Source organism: Centruroides vittatus, unplaced genomic scaffold, assembly GCF_030686945.1.
Source record: "Centruroides vittatus isolate TY-2023 unplaced genomic scaffold, ASM3068694v2 contig_904, whole genome shotgun sequence".
NCBI lineage: Eukaryota > Metazoa > Arthropoda > Arachnida > Scorpiones > Buthidae > Centruroides > Centruroides vittatus.
The window spans coordinates 1,014,514-1,036,358 of record NW_027122594.1 but is presented as its reverse complement, the minus strand read 5'-3'; the positions used below and the strand labels follow the sequence as shown (position 1 = coordinate 1,036,358).

Sequence of the window (21,845 nt, the reverse complement as noted above, 5' to 3'; positions counted from 1 at the left end):
CCTTTAATTTGTATTTGTGCGATATTTCTTTTGTACGGCCCTTGTATTCCTTACCAACGTTAAGTCTGAATCTCGGCGATTCCTACTCACTACACACCCTGTAGAGACAGATATATAACCTCACTTAAACCAGCATGCCAGTTTACTGACATTTGACATCTTGTTTGTTTTTGTATTTCTTTTTCCTTCATAACTGCTTTATAAAACAAACTGTAAAAATGGTATAAGGATAATATCATTATAATTATGATATAAAAATTTTATTGCACATATACTAAAGGATGAAATAATTTTTATTGTATTTTCTATAAAAAAAATCACATTCTTAAATATTTAAAAGATTGCGAGTAATTGCTCTCAAAAAATTTAAAATTTAAGCCAATTATCACTTATTTTCACACTCGGGTTTTTAATAATTTTATTTTCAGATTTTAGTGTTTCTACATTTTGCATTATACTCGTGATGTAAGATCTTAACATCTTTTTCTTCAACATTACAATTATTTAATAAACAACGTTCATGAAAAACAGTTTTGCCTAACCTATCACAAGTCTACAATATGTTCTTTTAAATGTGTTTTAAGTTGTTTTCTTTCCCTTATATAAGTAAATTAAATAAATTATTAAAATTCCTACATGTATATTTGTTTGTCCAATTATTTTTTGACCAAATATCTGTTCAGCCACATGTGTGTTAAGTGAAATGTAAGGCCAGGATCGTCTCTGCTCTTATGATTGAACATTTTTTCCAATTGGTATTAGATTTTGCTTTAAGAAAGTCTACATTACTTATTCGATTTTTCTAGACTCCATTGATATTTCCTGCAACAATGGTTCACCTTATAACTCTTAAAGTTATGCAATCTTTTACATAGATTTTAGAATAAACGAAAAAATCTGGAAACCCTCTACTTTATAAGTTCATTGCGTTCAGAAACAGTTTTATGAAAAATGTAAAATTTATAACCACAACTACTTTTATATCGTTCATATTTTCTCATGATACCTGACTCTTTTGATCAATTTTGCCTGTATTTTCCAAAAACTCATTCAGTAATAACCTTAAAGTTTAAGATTATCAAATTTATATTTATCGTGGATCAAAAAGCAGATTTTTTTTCCTGTTTCTGAAAGAGCTAAATTTTCTTCCACTATAACCACTATTTGTAATTTAAGAATGCAATTTTCATTAGCACCCTCCCTTGTTTTTATTCTACTTCATTATTATTATGTTGGGTTAAGTGAGATATACTCGGTTAACACCGGTGGCTGTGTACTATGCCGGACCAAAGTCAAGGCATAGTAACCAAAACAGAAATTAAAGAAGTGTATCAGTGTGTGTGTCTGTATTCAGGAATTTTCTCACAATATGACATGTATTCAATATAGTGGCCTTCTGTAGTGTGATGTATGTGTTTCTACTCAATTGTAATGTGCCCAGGCTTTTGTGTAGTGTGTGTGGTATGACACCTGTAGAGGAGAGAACAACAGGTACAATAAGCACCCTATCCATCCTCCACAGATGCCTTATTTCCTGGGCGAGTTCTGTGTACTTGCTAATTTTTTCAGTGCATGCGTTTTGTATATTGTGAGTGTTTGGAATGGATATGTCTATAACGTATGTGATTTTATTGTGTTTGTCAATGAGTGTGATGTCTGGTCTGTTGTGGTAAATTGTTTTATCTGTGATTATGGCTCTGTCGTAGTACATTTTGTGCGTGTTGTTTTCCAATACTGTCTGTGGAATGTATTTGTAGTATGGTTCGTGGATGTCTACTAATTTGTGTTTGTTTGCAAGCTCTTGGTGTATTATATTTGCTACTTGATTATGTCTGTGTAAATAATCTGTCTGTGCCAAGAGCTTGCAACCAGAAGTTATGTGTTGTATAGTTTCTGGCATGATGTGACATTTTCTGCACGTGTCATTCGTGAGTGTTGCATCTTTGAGTATGTGTTTTCTGTAGTTTTTAGTATTTATGACCTGATCCTGTATGGCAATCATGAATCCTTCCGTCTCCCCAAAGAGACATCCCCGAGCTAACCAGCTGTTTGACGCAGTTTTGTCAACAAAATCCTGGGCCAGATCATAAGGATGCCTGCCATGGAGTGCCTTTCGAGCCCACGATTGCTTAATGGTGTCTATGCTTTTTATATGTTGCGTTGTGTCCATATGATGTGAGTGTAAGTTTAATGGTGTGTTATTTGAGTCTGCTAGAGTTACTGCTTTATGTAATTGTGATGTTTCTTGTTTTTTGTAGAAAAACTCTCGCAGTGACTGTATTTGTTTGTAGTGAAGGTTAACTATGTCAATCAGGCCACGTCCGCCATCTTTACGTGGAAGGGTTAATCTTTCTGTGGCAGATTTAGGATGATGATGTTTATGCTTAGTAAGTGTTGTTCTTGTTTTCCTTTGGAGTTGCTCAAGATCTGTGTGAGTCCAATGTATAACTCCAAAAGAATATGTGAGTACTGGGATGACATACGTGTTTATTGCTTTAACTGTGTGTTTTGCATTTAACTGTGTTCTGAGAATAGCATTTAACCTACTTTGGTATTCTTTAATTAATCTTTGCTTTATTTGTGCATGTTCTGTCAGTTTGGCTTGTTGGAATCCTAAATACTTGTAGAACTCGCCCTCTTCCATAGATTCAATAAGGTCTCCATTTCCAAGTGCAAGAATCTTCTTTCTTCAGGATTCCTTTTTCTATGTGAAGTGTTTTGCATTTATCTAGGCCAAATTCCATTTGTATGTCCTTGGTGTATGAATGTGTGATTTGTAGGAGTTGATGAAGTTGTTTTTGTGTGGATGCATAAAGTTTTATGTCATCCATGTACATGAGATGTGACAGTGTATACTGTGTTGTTTTTTCATGTCTGATATTGTAACCATATTGCGTGTTGTTTAACATGTTGGATAATGGGTTCAGGGCTAAGCAGAACCAGAGAGGACTCAAGGAATCTCCTTGAAAAATTCCTCGCCTAATAAAAATTTGGTTTGTTTGTATGGAAGTGTTACTAACCCTGAGATGTAGTGTTGTTCTCCAGTGCTGCATAGTGTTTTGAAAGAATGCAATGAGTGATGGATGTATTTTGTACATGTGTAGGATATGTAGCAGCCAACTGTGTGGAACACTGTCGAATGCTTTTCTGTAGTCTATATATGCCATGTGTATGTTTCTGTGTTGTTTGTGTGCTTGCCGTAGAATGACTGAATCTATGAGTAACTGTTCTTTGCATCCCCTGTGATTTCTACGACAACCTTTTTGTTGTTCTGTTAGAATGTTGTGTTCTTCAATATGTTTGTATATTTTGTTTGCGATACAGGATGTCAATAACTTGTAGAGTGTTGGAAGACAGGTAATTGGTCTGTATTGTGTGGGGTCTGTGGTATTGTTGTTTTTAGGTTTCATGTAGGTGATGCCCTGAGTAAGAAAATTTGGCATGTCTTGTGGATTGATGATGATGTGTGTTAGATGTTTAGCTAGTTCCTGGTGCAGTGATGTAAACTTTTTGTACCAGAAATTGTGAATGTTGTCTACACCAGGTGTCTTCCAGTTGTGTGTTCTGTTAACAGTGTATTGGAAATCATGTATGTTTATTTCAGCACAGGGCATAGTTGGTATGTTGTGCAAGTTTCTGTTCTCCTCCTCGATCCAGCCTGCATCAGCATTGTGCGTGACAGCACTGGACCAAAGAGAAGACCAATATGTTGTGAGTTCTTCTTCTGTTGGTGTGCCACTGTGCTGTGTATCAGTGTTTGCTTTGTTATTAATTTGTCTGTAAAAGAGTTTTTCATTGTTTGTAAATAATTTATTTTGTTGTTTTCGTAGTGTACATGTTTTGTATCGTTTGAGTCTATGTGCTTTGGCAGCAAGTTTTTGTTTTAGTGTATCAATGTATTCTGTAATGCGTGTGTTGTGATGTTCATGTTTTGTGTGTGTTTTTATTTTCTTGAAAATGTTTTTGAGCTGTTTCCTTAATTTGGGTGTTATGTTGTTTTTAGTGTATTGTGTCAGCCTGCCTAATTGCTGTCTAATGTCATTTATTTGTATTTCTATTCTTCTCTGCCAGGCAGGCTTGTGATAGAATTGTGTTTTCTGTGTATTTGTCTGTGATTGTACTTTCAGTCCATGGTGTGTCACTACTGTGACTGCCCCAGCATAAACTAATGTATGAATGTCTGCGAGTGTAGAAATTGAATGAATGTAGTGTGGTAGTAAGTGAGTGTTTACATAATTTAGTGTTTTTCCTACTTCCTTTGACGTGTTGATTTTTGGTATTCGTGGTCGTTGTGTGGGATCTGTGCCTGTATATTTAGTGAGTGTTTCCTGAAATATAAGTGAGAGCGTATTAACTAAATCCATGTCTATGTTATCAGTGATGGACGAGGAAGTGTCTGTAGTATCATTAGTGGTAATTGTTGTATGTGTGTTATTATCAATGCTTGTTGCTGGATTATCCTGACAGGTTACATGATCTTCATTAATGTTAGATGTTTCTGTCTGTTGATGTATTTGATCAGCAACCTGTTGTTTGATAAGTTCAAGTGTTGTTTGTGGAATAAGGTTGTTGTGTATAATTGTTCTTTTTTGATCAACAACCCTTTGTTCAGTGACAGTGAGGTGAGGATATTGTTGTGTGAATTTATGGTGTAGTTGTTGTCTGTATGCTGTCATGTTTGTTTCAAGTTTTGTGATCGTGTAATAAGTACGGATGATAAACTCGTTCATTTCTACTGTCCATTTCATCCGTTGGCGTGGTTTTCCAGCCTTTGTGGTCTGTGGATGCATTGCCACAGAAACACCAAGGCTGGGTTGGTTCCTCACATTTGTTGAGGGCATTGCAGTAGCCATGCTTGGGCCGGTGCTGCTTTCGCCACCGGTAACCAAGGGAGACTGTGGCCTATTTTTCGAACGTGAGCCTCTGCCTAACCCACGAACGCGGACCTTGTTAACCCGGGCGACGTCCGAGCCGGTATCACATTTAGATCTGGTTACTACCATGATACATATCTCCACAGAATGTGGGTGTGTGGTCACTCTTAGCTTCATTTCTCCCCATAGACCTTACTGGCATGGGTGTCCCTACCAGGAGCTTGTGCTCCAGCCTGCATTGCCCTATGGATCAGTAAAATTACTGGGCTCTCCCACCACGACCAGGTGGTGACCATGGGAGAGGTTATTATTATTATATGATTATTATTTGTAATTATTAAATGTTAATTTCTCCCCTATGATTGTTCTCTTTAGAAAAACTATTTAATTTTTTTATAATTATTTCCATTGAATTTGATATGCTTATATTCTTTTATTTTAAATGGCATATTTCACCGAAGAAGACCTATACTATTACATCAAAAACATTATGATTTATTATTAAATCTATTGCTGGAGTTACAAGGTGATCTATTCATTTTTTATAGCTTATGCTAATGCTCCTTTATATTGTCTACATATGCAACTGAGATAATGTTAGTTAATAAAAATTTGAATCTGTTGCAAGATGATCTTTCAAACCTTGTCCTAACTTACCAACATTAAATCTAGCAATTAATATCACTAAAACAGTTGCCATTTGTTTTTACGTTCAAAATTTACATTTGCCTACATTTACATTATATGACATTAATTTTATGTATGTTCAATCTGTAGATAACCTGAGTATCGTATTTGATAGCGAGTTAATTTTTGGCTTCATATAAATAAAACAGCTAAACATCCATTAGGGAACATAATGGTGACGTTATCAAACTATTTCATCAAACTGACTTAAGATCAATTTTTCATATATACTTTCAATATGATTAATGTGTCTTCATATGGGCATCAGCAGCTCTATCCTTTTCATATAAAATAAGTTTATTTATTGATTAATAAACTAAATAATTTACCTGCTGCAAATTACACCAACTTATGTAGGACTAGACTAGGATTACCCAAATTCAACAAAAGAATTGCCTACTTTAATTGCATTCTATTTTTAAAATATTTTAATGGAATACTTGCTCCAAATAACATACTTGCACACATCCATTCGGCAAATCCACAATCAATCTTGTCTGTATAAATCACGATGATATTTCCTATAGATTTTATTTCGGTGACATTGTAGATAAAGTATCAAATGTATTTCACAAACAGATTTTAAAAGTTATAAATATATTTCTAATAAAAGGATGTATAATTTATATATGAAAGCATACAAAACAATGCCTCATTATTGGAACATTTTACATTATTAACAGTATTTAGTACCTTGTAATTTTAGACTAATGTTAAATTTAAATATTATTAACTTTAGTATAAGTACTTTTTATCTGATTTTATCTATTGTGAATTATAATATATTATAGTATTACATGTTTTCTATAATGTTTTTGTATGCTTTTGAAGGAATGTTATATCGTTTATTGTGGAAAGATATTTCTTGCCTATGAAATTATCTTAATTATCAAAATAAATAAAACAAATTGTGAAAAACACTACAAACACTTATGTCGACAGCAAACATTTAGCTAGATACTGAAAGCTTTTGAAAATGTTCCAATTAAACCAGAAATTAATATAGACAATAGTTAATGAAGAGTTTGGTGAACTAAGCAATTATTGATAAAATGTGATTTTTTTTCCACACTATAACAACTTCATATTTAATAGCGTAAAAAGAAAATATTAATGAAACTTGCAAAATAATAATAAAAAAAACACGATAATTCTAATTACTTTATTCAAATATAAATTATTGTGTGTTTTCATTATCCCCATTGGTGAAAATGGAACATACTCAGTTTGATGAATGATTATTTTAGGCGGCATTATAATTGATCTTGTTCGTGGACTACCACGAATAATATACAGTTGACTGTGTTTAATTATTAATAATGAAAATTTTAAAAACAATTTGAGGATTTTGCACTTTTGCACTTGATGAAATCATTTTCACATATTTTACATTATCACTTAAGCATTAACATCCGATGATTTAGCTAAAAGAAGGTAGTTTATGATTTCATTATTTAAATCACTAAAATATAAAATATACAGTCAAACCTGTTTTTATGCGCTCTTTTTATGTGCGATTTTTTTAATGCGAATTTTTAATTTGTGCGGTATAGTTGGCGACTAGTCTCGTGCGATTCGTCATGTCTTACGTTGACTTATTATAGCTAAATAAACTTATTATAGCATAAATGCACTTATTATAGTAATATTATTGCATGAATATGCGAAAAATGAAATAATTTACTTTTTAAGTCAACAAAACACCACCTGGACAAAAATATGTAAAACAGACGATAGACCAGACGATGCAGTCAAGTGCTGACATCTGTTGTCAATAAATTCTATTTCGTACGGTTTTGAGTTATTTTCTATGTGAGACTTTTTTTATGCGGTCCCTGTTGACCGCATAAAAAAAATATTTTTTAATTGTGTCGCGAAAACTATTATTTACAGCCATTCGTGAAGTTTCGTGAGATTTTTTTTATGCGTTTTTTTTAATGCGGTCCCTATCCCCCGCATAAAAACAGGTTTGACTGTATATATATATATATTATGAAAACTCCAAGAATATATGATGCGATTAACAAATATTTCTAAGTTTTATTCTCAAATTATTTCTTGAAGAAATATAATTTTGTGAGTATAGAACTATAAGTGGATAGATAACTCTAAATTTTGCAGTTTTTCAATAACAGAGTATTCAATAAATGTCTTCTATTGTTAACACTGCATTGAGTAACACAAAGTCACCGACAAAAAACCTTTTACAGTGTTGGAGGGGGATGACATTTAGTTCTCAACCTGAAGAAGGCCTTAGTGGAGGCCGAAAACAGAGTATTCCCATTATATTCAGTATGTTCTATTTGGAACCATAAGCAGATATGTGAAATTCCAAATAATTATGTAAAATATCAAATTTTTGGTTGGTCTAATTTTCAAATCATATTTTCTGATAATTACAGATTCACAGTTTGTCACTTATGGTTCTATACCCACAATTTATTTATCCCATATTTTTTAATTTAAAAGTAAAAAAATTAAATAAAGAATATCATTAAATTTCAACCTACTTGCTTTTAATGTAAGTCGGTTCGGTGCTAAAATTCATAGGTGAAGAAGGAGGAAGATTTAAAAATATTACGAAAAACGTGATCATATGGATAACATATCCAAGTAGAACAACTGGATCCCTTCCAAATTTATTAGTTTTCTTTCCAAATAAACCAAATACTGTTCCTCCTATAGCATTAAGTAATATTAATTATTATGTTATATACACACATTTGTAAATTACATAAATAATTACTTAATGGTGTAATTTATATCTACCTGTGATTTCTCCGGCACCGATTAATATTCCAGATATGCCAACGTACTTTGCGGCATCATCGAAATGTTTCGTGAAACCAATGCACGTGCCGTATACGCTGCTAAAAAATGACAACTCTAATCCTAAATAAATAAATAAATAAATAAATCATCATCATCAAAGAATTGCATGAAACTAGGTATCACAGTTAAATATTTAGTTTTCCTAAACTTAACAGTTACTTGTTATCAAATAAATAAATGCCACCTTTAACTATCCAGCAAATTGTTTAATAAACAAAAATAAAAACGTTTTCAACCATTTTTAACGGCTTTCTTCAGTTAACAAAAGAATACTAAAAATAGAACGCAAAGAATTAAATATGAAAAACTCGAACAGCGCTTGCGTAAATGTAATTAAGATGCGCATCAAGATTAACGACAAATAAATAAATAACATACAGTAAAAATAACATAAAAATATAACATAAGAAATAAATATATATAATAGCAAATACATAATAATAAAAAACATGGCTGCAAAGGAGTAACATCAGATAACTATATGCTATTCATGTATGTTACTGTAAAACGATTTCCATGCATTTGATAACATATGTGCATCTCTGTGATTAATGCATCCTGTTCTCAATTGCGCTTTATGTATTTCTAGTTTCTAGAGGTGCCCGATCGTATGTTTTTTGGTGGTAGCTCTGATAATGGAAGCCTGATCCCACAATACGTTAATTTCTTGTTGTTTGGCAAAAGACGCTAAAACTGTAGTGTCAGTGTTTCTACTAACAGAGTATTTGTGTTCTTTTATCCTTTGCTCTAAATTCCGTCTAGTTGCTCCTACATAAACCAGATCTGATCCAAAACGATGGTCCTTTAATGGTATAGCGTAAATTCCCGCCAAAGAGTTCTGTTCTTCTTTCTTCTTATCATTTATTAATAATTTGTAAACCATTGGATTTCATCGATAGATGATATGCAGCTTATTAATGTTAGCAATTTTCTTATGCATTTTGTTTAGAAATGGATAAAAATTGAGTACCATTCTTCATCCATTGTCAAGTGTGGGAGAATGTTTAGAATGGTTCTGGAATGTTGCGATAAGTTTTTCTATGATATTTCTTTGGTAACCCTATTTTGTTGCTGCCTTGAGAATGTAATCCAATTCTTTGTAGGTATCGCAAATGTTCATACAATGAGTGTAAGCTCTTTTAATCCAAGACCGGAATGCTTCCTACTTGATATGTCTGGGATCCACTGATACCTACAAAGAATTGGATTACATTCTCAAGGCAGCAACAAAATAGGGTTACCAAAGAAATATCATAGAAAAACTTATCGCAACATTCCAGAACCATTCTAAACATTCTCCCGCACTTGACAGTAGACGAAGAATGGTACTCAGTTATTATCCATTTCTAAACAAAATGCATAAGAAAATTGCTAACATTAATAAGCTGCATATCATCTATCGATGAAATCCAATGGTTTACAAATTATTAATAAATGATAAGAAGAAAGAAGAACAGAACTCTTTGGCGGGAATTTACGCTATACCATTAAAGGACCATCGTTTTGGATCAGATCTGGTTTATGTAGGAGCAACTAGACGGAATTTAGAGCAAAGGATAAAAGAACACAAATACTCTGTTAGTAGAAACACTGACACTACAGTTTTAGCGTCTTTTGCCAAACAACAAGAAATTAACGTATTGTGGGATCAGGCTTCCATTATCAGAGCTACCACCAAAAAACATACGATCGGGCACCTCTAGAAACTAGAAATACATAAAGCGCAATTGAGAACAGGATGCATTAATCACAGAGATGCACATATGTTATCAAATGCATGGAAATCGTTTTACAGTAACATACATGAATAGCATATAGTTATCTGATGTTACTCCTTTGCAGCCATGTTTTTTATTATTATGTATTTGCTATTATATATATTTATTTCTTATGTTATATTTTTATGTTATTTTTACTGTATGTTATTTATTTATTTGTCGTTAATCTTGATGCGCATCTTAATTACATTTACGCAAGCGCTGTTCATGTTTTTCATATTTAATTCTTTGTGTTCTATTTTTAGTATTCTTTTGTTAACTGAAGAAGGCCGTTAAAAACGGTTGAAAACGTTTTTATTTTTGTTTATTAAACAATTTGCTGGATAGTTAAAGGTGGCATTTATTTATTTAGTATATTAACTCCAGTAAGATTTACTAGTGTTACTTGTTATCATATTTAAGTATATATTTTTTTCTTTTAAAATGTTTCTGAACAGGTACATATTTCTGACTTAATTTTTCAAATCCTGTTTTTTCAGTCATTATTAAAAGCAATTATGAAATGAAAGATTTGATTAAAATTTCTTGGTGCAAATGGGTAATAGAAATCTGTTCTCAAAAAATTAAACTAGTTTTCTGCATGTTTTATTGTTTGTCAATATTCCATATTCCTTGCCAATATCAGATTTTCTCTTCTCATTCTTTTCCACTCCTTTAAAAAGTTGATGTTTAAATTATGTTTGGGTTTAAGTGATGTGGCACATATACCATAAAAACATATCTAAACAACTCTGTTACCTTTACACGCAGTTCGTATCACGTGTGTTCTCACTTTTTTAATGAGAAAAGTATTAATTTGATTAGTTCAGTTATGTTAAGAGTTTTAATAGAAAACTCAAATATTTCAGGTTTGTCATCATTCTCAGTGGGTCCTTTCTCATATCTTCTCATCCTCCTTCTTTCCCCTTCCTCCAGCTACTTAGTATATTGCCATTCTTTTGTTAGTTGTTTGTTGTCATTCAAAGTTTATAACTGTATTGTTTATTTTTCAATTGTCATGTCTGTCAACCAGATGATCTTAAATCATACACAAGATCTTGGGGAAGAAAAAACACTATGGAGATCAAATTTCAATGATTTTTCTGATTACAGAACATATTTAGTTCAAGCTAAAATCAGTTCATTCATATTTAAATTATGCGACAAAAGTAGATGTCAAGTAGATGTTTTAATGTTAAAATGAATATAACAATTTAAGTTAAAATATGTTAGCCTCTATGGAGAGAGAAAAGTTCTTTCCAGCATTGCATGAGTATAAGCATATAGTGTATGCTTGTTCTGGCACTAAAATAATTTGATTTTATTCATTCTCTTTGATTATAATCAATCAAAAATTATAATTTCTGATCATAAAGCATAATGACATTTCAAAAATTTATACAAAAAATGAGCTTTATCTTTTTAGCCATGTTCTAAATGACTGTCTTTGGCAACAATACAGAGGGTATAATGGGATGCTGTTTGTCTATTGTTGTTGCTGGTGAAGAAATTTAACAGTTGTAATTTTGGATTTAGTGATTTTTCTTTCTGAAACTTACGGCTAATACATTGCTTGAGAAAAGAAAAACTTTCACGTCAGTTTCTCAAGATTCGTTTGCTAGAAATGTAAGAATGCAATCTCAGAATGAAGGTGAAAGGATTACAACTGACCAGACAGAACAATTGATTCTTTCATATACTCAAGCTAAAAAAGAAATTGATGTTCAGGAAAGTATTCATTTTTTGCTTAAATTACAAATTTCTTCTAATCATAAATTACGAATTCTTGTGGAATGACTGTCAAATATCCAGGCACGGATGGAAAACATCAATGCGGTACTTGTAGACTTGGAGTTTCAACTTTCAGTACTTGAAGAGGACGAAAAAAATGGTTATTCTAATTTAAACAATAGTAAATCATTTGAAGAAAAAACTGTTGTCTAAACTTATTTGATAGATTGTTAAAGTTAAAAGATAAAAAAAAAAAAAAATAACAACAATTGTAATTTCTGATCTTCCAGATAACAGAAGTGATGCTGTAGTTTTGGTGCAAAATTTATTTAAAGATAGTTTAAAAGTTTCTGAAGTAAATATTAAGAAGGCTTATAGAGTTGGTAAGCTTTCCCAATTACAAAAAAAGACTAGTTATGCCTAAGCTGATAAAGCCAGAAAATAAAAATTTATAAGCGTATGAAAAATTTAAAAGGTACTAATATTTTTATAAATGATTATTCTATAGTTACTAGAATGATTAAATAGAAATTAAGATTCTATGCTAATGAATTATGTTTAAAAAGTGATAGAAGTATCAAATTACGTTATAATAGATTAATAGTAAATGATATATTTTAATTTACTAAATCAAAATTTTGGCTTTTTTTAGTAACTTCAATCATACAGGGATTACATTAATTGACCTAGTAGATAAGCCCAGCGTTGCCTGGGAAAAAATAAGAACGAACATTAAGGTTATTAGCTTATTTTGTACTTCTAACCCTATATTATAGTATTTGATTTATATAACTACAAAAATTAACATAGGTAAGCAAACAAACAAACTAACATCCTCATTTATAAATTTTAATATGTAGACTTTATTATCGTATATGGAGGAAATGCATTTCAGGTTCTGTTAACTTGTCTTTAGTCCTCATTACAGAGCTTATTAAAACAAATATTGATATTAAATTACTTCATACACACGGTTTACTTAAAATATTTACAAAAATTTTTTTACTTACAGTATTCAATTATTTAAAAGTGAGCAATTAAACTGGATGTATGAAAAAACCTTGATTAAAATGAATAAATAATAAACGAACAATTATTTATTGTGACATCATCACAATGTTGGAATGCAATTTTTAATCATATTTTTAATTTATTTAATTTAAAATACAGTGTATATGTATATATGTATATATGTATATATATATATATATATATATATGATATTTTTCTCCTTTCTTCAGACAATCCAAAATCTGTACTTTTAATTCTAGTGAAATGAAATGCCTTTTACGAGATACTTTTTATTTCTATCAGACATAGTTTTACCAATAAATATATATATAAAAATAAATTAACATTTCACGTATCACATACATAATTGAAATAAAGTGATAATCAGTACTCAAACTTCATTTGTTCTAGAAGGCTGTTCAAATACCAAACAAATTTTTCCCGTAGAGAATAATGTCAGTACTTAGATTAATCCGTTTCAGATCCTGTAAAATACACTTATAAAGGTATTTTAACTAATATTTACCACAAATTTAACAAAAAGTTTATATGCATAAAATGCTTAAATTATTAAAAAAAGAAATGTTTCCATACACAATACAAAGTGGCAAAGTATGCCACTTTGTATTGTGTATGGAATTTGTATTAATCTGTATTAATTTTATTGGATTAAACAAAAAGTTTTTGAATATTTTTAACAGTTGTCATTACCTAACTTGGGTGTGCAATTTAATTATAACTTCTGGGAAATTTAATACATTACTGATAGTGAGATTGAATTCTTTGTTTAGAAGCTTATTTTAAACTTTTTACTTCATATTTTGTTGTAATGTCTTCAAATAAAAAGTATATTGGGCATGTTATTCCTTTTGAGTTTCAGAAAAGATGTAGTGCTGAACAAACTATAAAAAATATTCATAATGCACGTAGGAAAGATGCACCTAAATTTTGAACTACTGGATACAAAATGTGTGGGGCACTCTAAAGCTGTCCACGAAGAAAAATTGCAGAAAAAGTTATAAAAAATTGATGAATAACAAGTCGTAAACCTCCAAAAAATTTTAATGTGTCACAGACTGGTATTGTTGAAACTCTTTATTGACATGGAATGGTTGCAAAACATGATGCTTGCATTCCACATACATTAAGTAAAAGAAAAAAAATCTGGATCAAGTATAATTTTATAATTTTGTCTCACCAAGATAGGCAACTCTAGGATTTCATTTTATTTTTAAATTACTTACTTATTTTTATCACAAAAAATTTTTATAGATGACAAAATAAAAATAAGTTATTAATTGAAAATTTGTTCTAACAGGTCACATTGTTCGGTCGAGTACCGAGAGAATTTTTTCTAGAGTTTGTGTTTGAATACCAAGATACCGTTGTATTTCATTTGTCATTTTTATGAATGATTACTTTTCTAAGGCTAAAAAAAGTTTAATAACACTTACCTAAAAATGTTTAAATAAACTTTACAGAAAACGAAGATTAATGAATAAAAACAAAACGCGACGACAGTCTTAAATGTTGAAGTCTGAAAGCGACGACGACACAGACACCCGGTTTCCTATCAACAAGGAAGAAAAACATTGCACTGTCAGTTTTCATTAAAGTAAATCTGACGAAAGGCACAAAAGAAATTAATAATTTCAATATTGTAAACTCCATGTGCAAATTTGAGACGACAAGTGTGCTTACTCACATAAAAAATATCAAATAACAGAATTTGCACTTAAAAATTGTGAAATTTTGTACAGAGGATTTCCTAACCGTGTTAGAGCAAAAATGTGTTATAGAAGTATCATGTTGTACAAAGGATACCTATACCTGTATATGGATAAAAATACAATTGATAAGATTTAAAAAATTAAGTAAATAAAATAAATGAACTGTTATAAAATTGGGTTTGAAAAACCTTTATAAAAAACTTGAAATTAAAAGGTTTTAAACCACCATAAAATCATAAACTACACTGTATGAGAATCAACAAAATTGACATTGTGTATTATAAACAGAGGGTGGAAAGGGATCTCCAATGGACTCTACCAATTATGTAGAAGTGGTTGCGAGATTTCACTAATGGCTATACCTTCATTTAAATTCATTTTATTTTCTATTTTAATAATTTCCAAATGTTCACACAGTTTCCTTTTAATAATATTTTTTCTCTTTTTGAGAATTTTATCGTCATCTAGTGCAAGGGTCACCAAACTTTTTTGATCGTCGACCCCCTACAAGTTTTCGAAACCTCACATCGACCCAGACCAAAAAGTTTGTGTTACAAGCAAAACCAAGCACTTACTATTTTAATACATTTCTTTTAATTTTGCATTTGCTTTTCATTTATCGTATATTTGTTAATAATAATTTTTGTAACTGACAATCAGTGAGATGGATAAGCTTGATCCTTAGCCTAAGCTTGATAATCGACCCCTGGGGGTCGATATCGATCACTTTGGCGACCTCTGATCTAGTGAGACCTCGCAACCTTCCTGGTTACAATGTACGGCAACCACTGAATTGGTGCAAGTATATTTTATTGCAAGTAAATGTTCCCTTATTCTAATTTTTAATGCTCTTAAATATTTTAAGTAAACCATGTGTGTTAATATCGATATTTGTTTTAGTAAGATCTACTATATAAAGCTGAAAAAATGGGTAGTCTCTGTCATTCTGTGATGGTATGCCAAAAACGGCCATTAGGGGCACCCCTAGCTATTATTTAAATTAATTAATTATATTTAATTTATATTTTTACAGTATAACACTCAGTATATTGTTATTTTTATTTGTAATTTAGTATGCCCCGATGCCTGCATCGGGCCTTTTGACTTGTCTGTAATAAGGACTGAAGAGGGGATAACAGATCCGAAATACATTTCCACCGTATACAATAATAAAGTCTACATATACAATTAATGTATCCCTGTGTGATTGAAGTTTTTAACTCTATTCATTGGTAAAAACCACACAAACTTATTGGCCAACACAATAATTATATTTTTGTATATTGTAAAATTTCATTATATTGTAATTTGCATACTAATAACAATGTTTGAACTAATGTATTTCCCCTTGTAATGGACAAATATGTCTAATACAATACATAATAAATAAATAAATAAATACAAAGATATAGATGTATAGGTGGCACTTAGCATTCCTGATGTTACTGTTTTATGGGCCTTGCACTTGCATTTCTCCAATTCCATACAGTGCAATGCTGCTGGGAAGACATTGCATGCCAATGCTTTCGGGCAACCCCTTGAGATAATCTACAGGGGTCTGGGGAGTTCCCTAGACTCGACCCCTGTAGATTTGGTTCCCTGTGACTATGGGAATAGGACTGTGTTGCTCTATGCAGTGGTTGCCAAACCACTCTGCAAGCCACAAATGTACATCTGTCTGGAAGTGAGCTGGTGCATCATTGTGCTAGTAGCAAAGTAACCATAGTTTGCCAGTGACAATTCATCAACTCATTTGTCCACTCTCATGTATAGGATGTTCAAATATCAGTTACTATTTGGAATGCCATCAATGAGTATGTGACCAAGAGGCTGCTCACTCCAAACTCCACACCAAATTTTTAGGGTAAAATGTATTTGGAGACATGTACATCATGCGAATTGTGGTGCATACTGTGACAATTATATGCTCCATTCTGGGAAAAAGTGCTTTGTGGTCCATAAAATGTGCTGGAAGAGTTGCAGTTTATCATGCCATAAATTTAACATGTTCATCAATTATGTTGCACCATTCAAATTGCTGTACAGCATCTCTGCACATTGTGCAGATTGCAGATATCAACTGAACAGATGCACATCATAGTGACATAATATCTGGTATATTTGTGTCCACTGCAGTCTGTAACCTAACCTAACCTAAAGTAACCAATGCTGGAAATATCTCTTTTGTCTCATATAGATGATTAAGAGGACATCCTACATATTAAATATTATATTTTAATGTGTTATATAAAGAAATTAAAATAAAATAATACAATTAATGTTATTTATTGATTACAATTCTAGTTACTCATATTACGGTTTTAAGAAATTATTGTCAAAATCTTCTCGTTTGTATTAATAATAGAAGCTTTAATGTTGATAACTATCAAGTAAATGCTTTGTTTTCATCTGTATAATAGAATATTTGACAAGTTGAAAATAGAAATAAATTCAACAGTTCTTCCTATTCTGATTACTTCAAAAGTTCAATGATTAAATATTTCTCGTAAACTAAAGTACATAAATGAAGACAAACATACAAAACCAACAGAAATGAACTCAAAATAGCTTTTTAGTAACATTTTCATTTGTTTGTAACAGACATCTTCAGGTAAAATGCATTAAAATTAAATCAAATAGGTATTCAATTTTAATTTGTTCAATTAGTTCTGTGTTGTATGTATTTTACCTGAAGATATCTATCACGAACAGATGAAAATGTTAGTAAAGTACTATTTTGAGTTAATTCGTGCTGATTTTGGTTGTTTGTCTTCATTTAACGAAGTATTTCAGTTTTGAAGCATAACAAACTAAAGCACAGTTGCTTTGGTAAGTAGTAATGATGTTAGATAATAAAACGCAAAATATGAAATTAAGTAAAAAGTGAAGAGTTGGAGGAATAGTATATCCTTAGATCTTGTTAATGGCATGAGTATAATATTTTTATCGAAATTTCCAAAAAACACAAACTATTCTATTTATAAATATATAGAGCTTATGTATTTATAATGCTAAAAATTGATTAGATTTTATATATTACCCTTACCTGTATAAAAAAATGTTATGCTCAGTAATATCATATCTAAGGTTTTAAAAAGTCGAAAGGCTCTCACTGAAAATAAATATTTATAATATAAAAATTTTTATATTTAACATATGAATTTATTTACTCAAAATGTTGTGTTTATAGACTTTACATTGTTTTTATCCTAGCACTTTTTGGTTCCTATAACCCATCTTCTAAAGATCATTATAGTCTATTTGTTGTAAGTTGGCACCTACTAAACAAACCAAGACACATCCCCTTTCGTTTATTGGTTTAAACCCACTTCAGTCAATTAAGAACTGGTTGCATCTTGTTCATCCGCAGAAAATAGTTTCTCGTTATTTATAAAATCATTAATGAAATACTGGTCACTTAGCAATAATTATCCCACTTTATATATAATTAATTATAGAATAAATACTATTTACTAGTTTCAGTTGTAAACTCATTAAATATATAAAAATTAATGCAAAAATCAGGTTACCGAATGCTCTAATTGGTCCTTCATTGTCAGAGGAATCACTGAAATTAAATGTATAATTAAATCAAGATGGAATGAAATTTATTAAATAAAATTATATATTTACATCGCAATAATTTACATTGTATTATAGAGCTAAATGATTATTTTTTTAATGCTTTTGAAATGAAAAAGTAATACAATGTTGTTCTAAAAGAATACTTTAACAAACCAGTATTATTTTATTAAAAATAATAATAAAATCATATTAATGATTCAAACCGGATCAACCAACAATTGAAGCTTAATCATTTTACTTTTGAAAAATTAAAGTGTTTGACTGAAATGCATTAAAAATAGAAAAATTTACATGCTTTGTAGAGGGAAAAAAAAATAAAAAGTTATTGAAACTTTAGAAAATAATTATTATAGTATTCAGATAGCTATTATTAAATCTTTTAAACTTCTGTAAAGAAAATACTCAATTTATAATTTGTGTAATCCTTAAAGATATATGTAATATAAATAGTTTCCATACTCAAAAACAGACTGTATATGATTCATTTCTAAAAGTTGTTCTAAACCAAAACAAATTTTTCATGAGAAACAATAAAAAATGGATTAATCTGTTTGTGACCCCCAAAATAGCCTTTTTTTTCTGTTTTTTATGCATAAAAATGCCTACAAAAGTATTGTAATATTATATATAATATAATAATGTACAGTAGAACCCCCTATAACATGGGTTCATATAACACGGATTCATATAACATGGCGAAAAAATTGTGATCGTGTTCGTATAATACGCTAAAAGAGACTTGTATAACATGGTAAAATGTCATCGCCAACTCGTGTCGCGACAAGACTGGTTGAATCTGAACCAATAGCAGACATTGCACAAACCGTCGAGTTTAAACGAGCAGCGGACCTACTAAAAACCATTTATTATTTAACGGCCATAAAAATTATATTTCTATTAATCGTGTCTCCAAAGTTCGGCAAATTTTTCGCAGAAAGAATAACTTATTGGGAAACGCGTCCGCCGTTCAATGAGCTGCTCCGCGACGAAAACAAGCTTAAGCAATGGCGTCTTTCCTACAATTTTTTGTTTATAGCATACTTTATATGGATTATTCCCAAAAAATTATATGTGATTTGGAGATGTCGAGTCAAATTTGTTTAGAATCGATTAATTTTATGGAAGAAAACCTTTCAAACAGCCGTAGCCGCTAAACTGCACACGTGCCGGGCTGTGATTGGTTCGTGTATTTAAGTGACTCGTACAACATGGAATTCATATAACACGAAACATATCTGCAGTGTTACACGGGGGTCTACTGTATTAAATATTATATTAATATTTATTAATATAATATTATTTAATATTATATATTATATTATATTATATATATAATATTATATTAATTTGATTTGATAAATTCAACCATGGCATGTACCAAAAAATGGCAGTGGTATCTTTCTTGCATGTGCATTGAAATCTAGTTTAAATAGCAATTTCGTTAATGATTTGTGTCATGTCTAATGATGCGAGCAATCTTGGTGCCTTCTGAATCATTAGTCCTGTCATTGATCAATCGAGCCATTAACTTTCTTTAACACAGGAAATAGAGAGAGTCAACCATCTGTGTCCCTCTAATCTGTGGCTGGCTCTTGTCAAGTAGCTTGTTCTGCAACTGGTGCAATTCTGAGTTCAAAAGTGAGCCATTTGAAAACATGTTTGACTGTATTTATAAATAATTAGCAGCTCCATCCATTTTGCATAATATAACTTTAGTTTTATCTAAAGTTTGTTTCTTAATTAATAAACTAAGTAATTTACTTGCTACTAATTCAAGTAATCTATCTGGAACTAGACTAGCATTACCCAAATTCAATGACAGAGTTGCCTACTTTAATTGCATTCTATTTTTAAGATACTTTAACGTAATACTTGTTCCAGATAACATACTTGCACACATCCATTCGCAGATCCACAATCGATCTTGTCTATACAAGTCACCATGTCACCTCAACACTTCCTGTTGATTTTATTTTGGTAACATCATCGAAAGCATGTGAAGTGTCAAATGTATTTTGTGCACAGATTTTAAAAGCTATAAATGTATTTCTAATAAAAGAATGTTTAATTTTATATGATAAGAGCATTAAAAGCTCTTATCATATAAAATTAGCGTAAAATGGTTTAATTGCGTAAAATGCTTTAATAATGTGGCATTGTTTTTACAATGCCACATTATTAAAGCATTTTACATTGTTAACAGTATTTAGTACCTTGTAATTTTACACTAATGTTAAATTTAAATGTCATTGTACTTTAGCATACACTCATCCATTGTTTTTGTCACCTTTTGGGACCATCAAAATTGGATGGCAAAATCAAATACTTCTGTACAACACCCACAAAAATGTATTTAGTTTTTGTTTTGTTTTAAAGTTTTATATTACAGTAACATTTGTTATTCATATAACACACACAAAATATAGACCAAATATTTAAACTCAACACCCTCAAAAACCACTTACAACATATTTTGTGCTGGCCAGTAACCTTGTATTATGTAATTTTCCAATTTGAATGTCACCATACCGCTGGGTCTGTTGATAGGAAGAAGGGACTGTTGCAGAAGAAAGTTGAAGTTAATTCAACCAAAAGTAGTAGTTGACCTCCTCCCAGAAGAGAGAATGGTCAACTACTATTGATTAATATAGGTTTACTATTAATATTTGAAAAGTGATCCATGTCGGATAGGTTGTGATGGCCCCGCATGTAATCGAAGTTGCTAACCTTAACGTCCGAAAGACTTCATATAAAACTTGTTTAAATAAAAAAACTCTCGTAAAAATTTGGGAATAATTGCTTTTATGTGATCCCATAAAAAAACTGGTGAAACAAGATTAAAAAAGTAGAGCTCGGCAAAAACATCTTACTAAAGAAACTTTTGAAACTTGTGGCATAATATTACTGGAAGCAGATTTAACAGTAAGTCTCAAAATGTGAATAAAGTGCACATTACGCAGATTACAGCTACAAGAAATTTTGAATGAAGTAATGTCGCCATGATAATAAATAGGAAAAATAAACATCAGCACAGAAAAAGACTTTGAGCTCTACTTTTGTGCCTTAAAATCATTGCACATACATTAATTTGGCTGAATGTTAGAATATCTTTAAGCAGTATCAGTGAAGGAAGTTTTGGGGCAATGGGTTTATGAGTTAATAAGGGGAGATGAAATCGAGAAGGGTGGGTGTCCAGGTTTCTTGGTAGTTTAGTATATCCTCACAAATATTGTGTTTATAAAAAAATTATTAGAATTGATTTTGTTTATTTGGTTACAGCAATGTGACACATGAACAATCTGCCAAAGAGAATGCATCCCAGAAAGACTTTTATGTAAAGCTGGCCATTATTTAGCTGTTACTACTGTTAAGAAAACCTAGAGAATTCCACGTGGCCAGTCTGTTGGTGATGTACAAATTGACGACCGACTACCAGTGTTCAGTGGTTTTATCCACTCAGTAACTGGAGGGTACTTAGTGGGCTACATTTGTAGACCTAAAAATTCACACTGTTGTCCATCTGCTGTCTGTCCTATCTTAATCTTGAGAACAAAGTTAGATAAATAACAATTGAGACCAGATATGGAAAGCTTAAGAGCAGGATGCCCATATTAACTATAACAAATGTCTAGTTTGAT

General features: G+C 31.0%; 1 protein-coding gene across 1 annotated transcript in view; it reads right to left on the bottom strand.

Annotated features, from left to right (window-relative positions):
- Positions 1–21,845, bottom strand: part of LOC136984108 (UNC93-like protein MFSD11) — a 61,366-nt gene that overhangs the window by 12,666 nt on the left and 26,855 nt on the right. Inside the window, exons 7-10 of the mRNA XM_067281032.1 lie at positions 18,153–18,190; positions 17,669–17,734; positions 8,331–8,453; positions 8,072–8,240 (exon numbers count right to left, since the gene is read on the bottom strand). Coding sequence (XP_067137133.1) covers positions 8,072–8,240; positions 8,331–8,453; positions 17,669–17,734; positions 18,153–18,190 — 396 coding nt within the window. The remainder of the gene's footprint in view (positions 1–8,071; positions 8,241–8,330; positions 8,454–17,668; positions 17,735–18,152; positions 18,191–21,845) is intronic.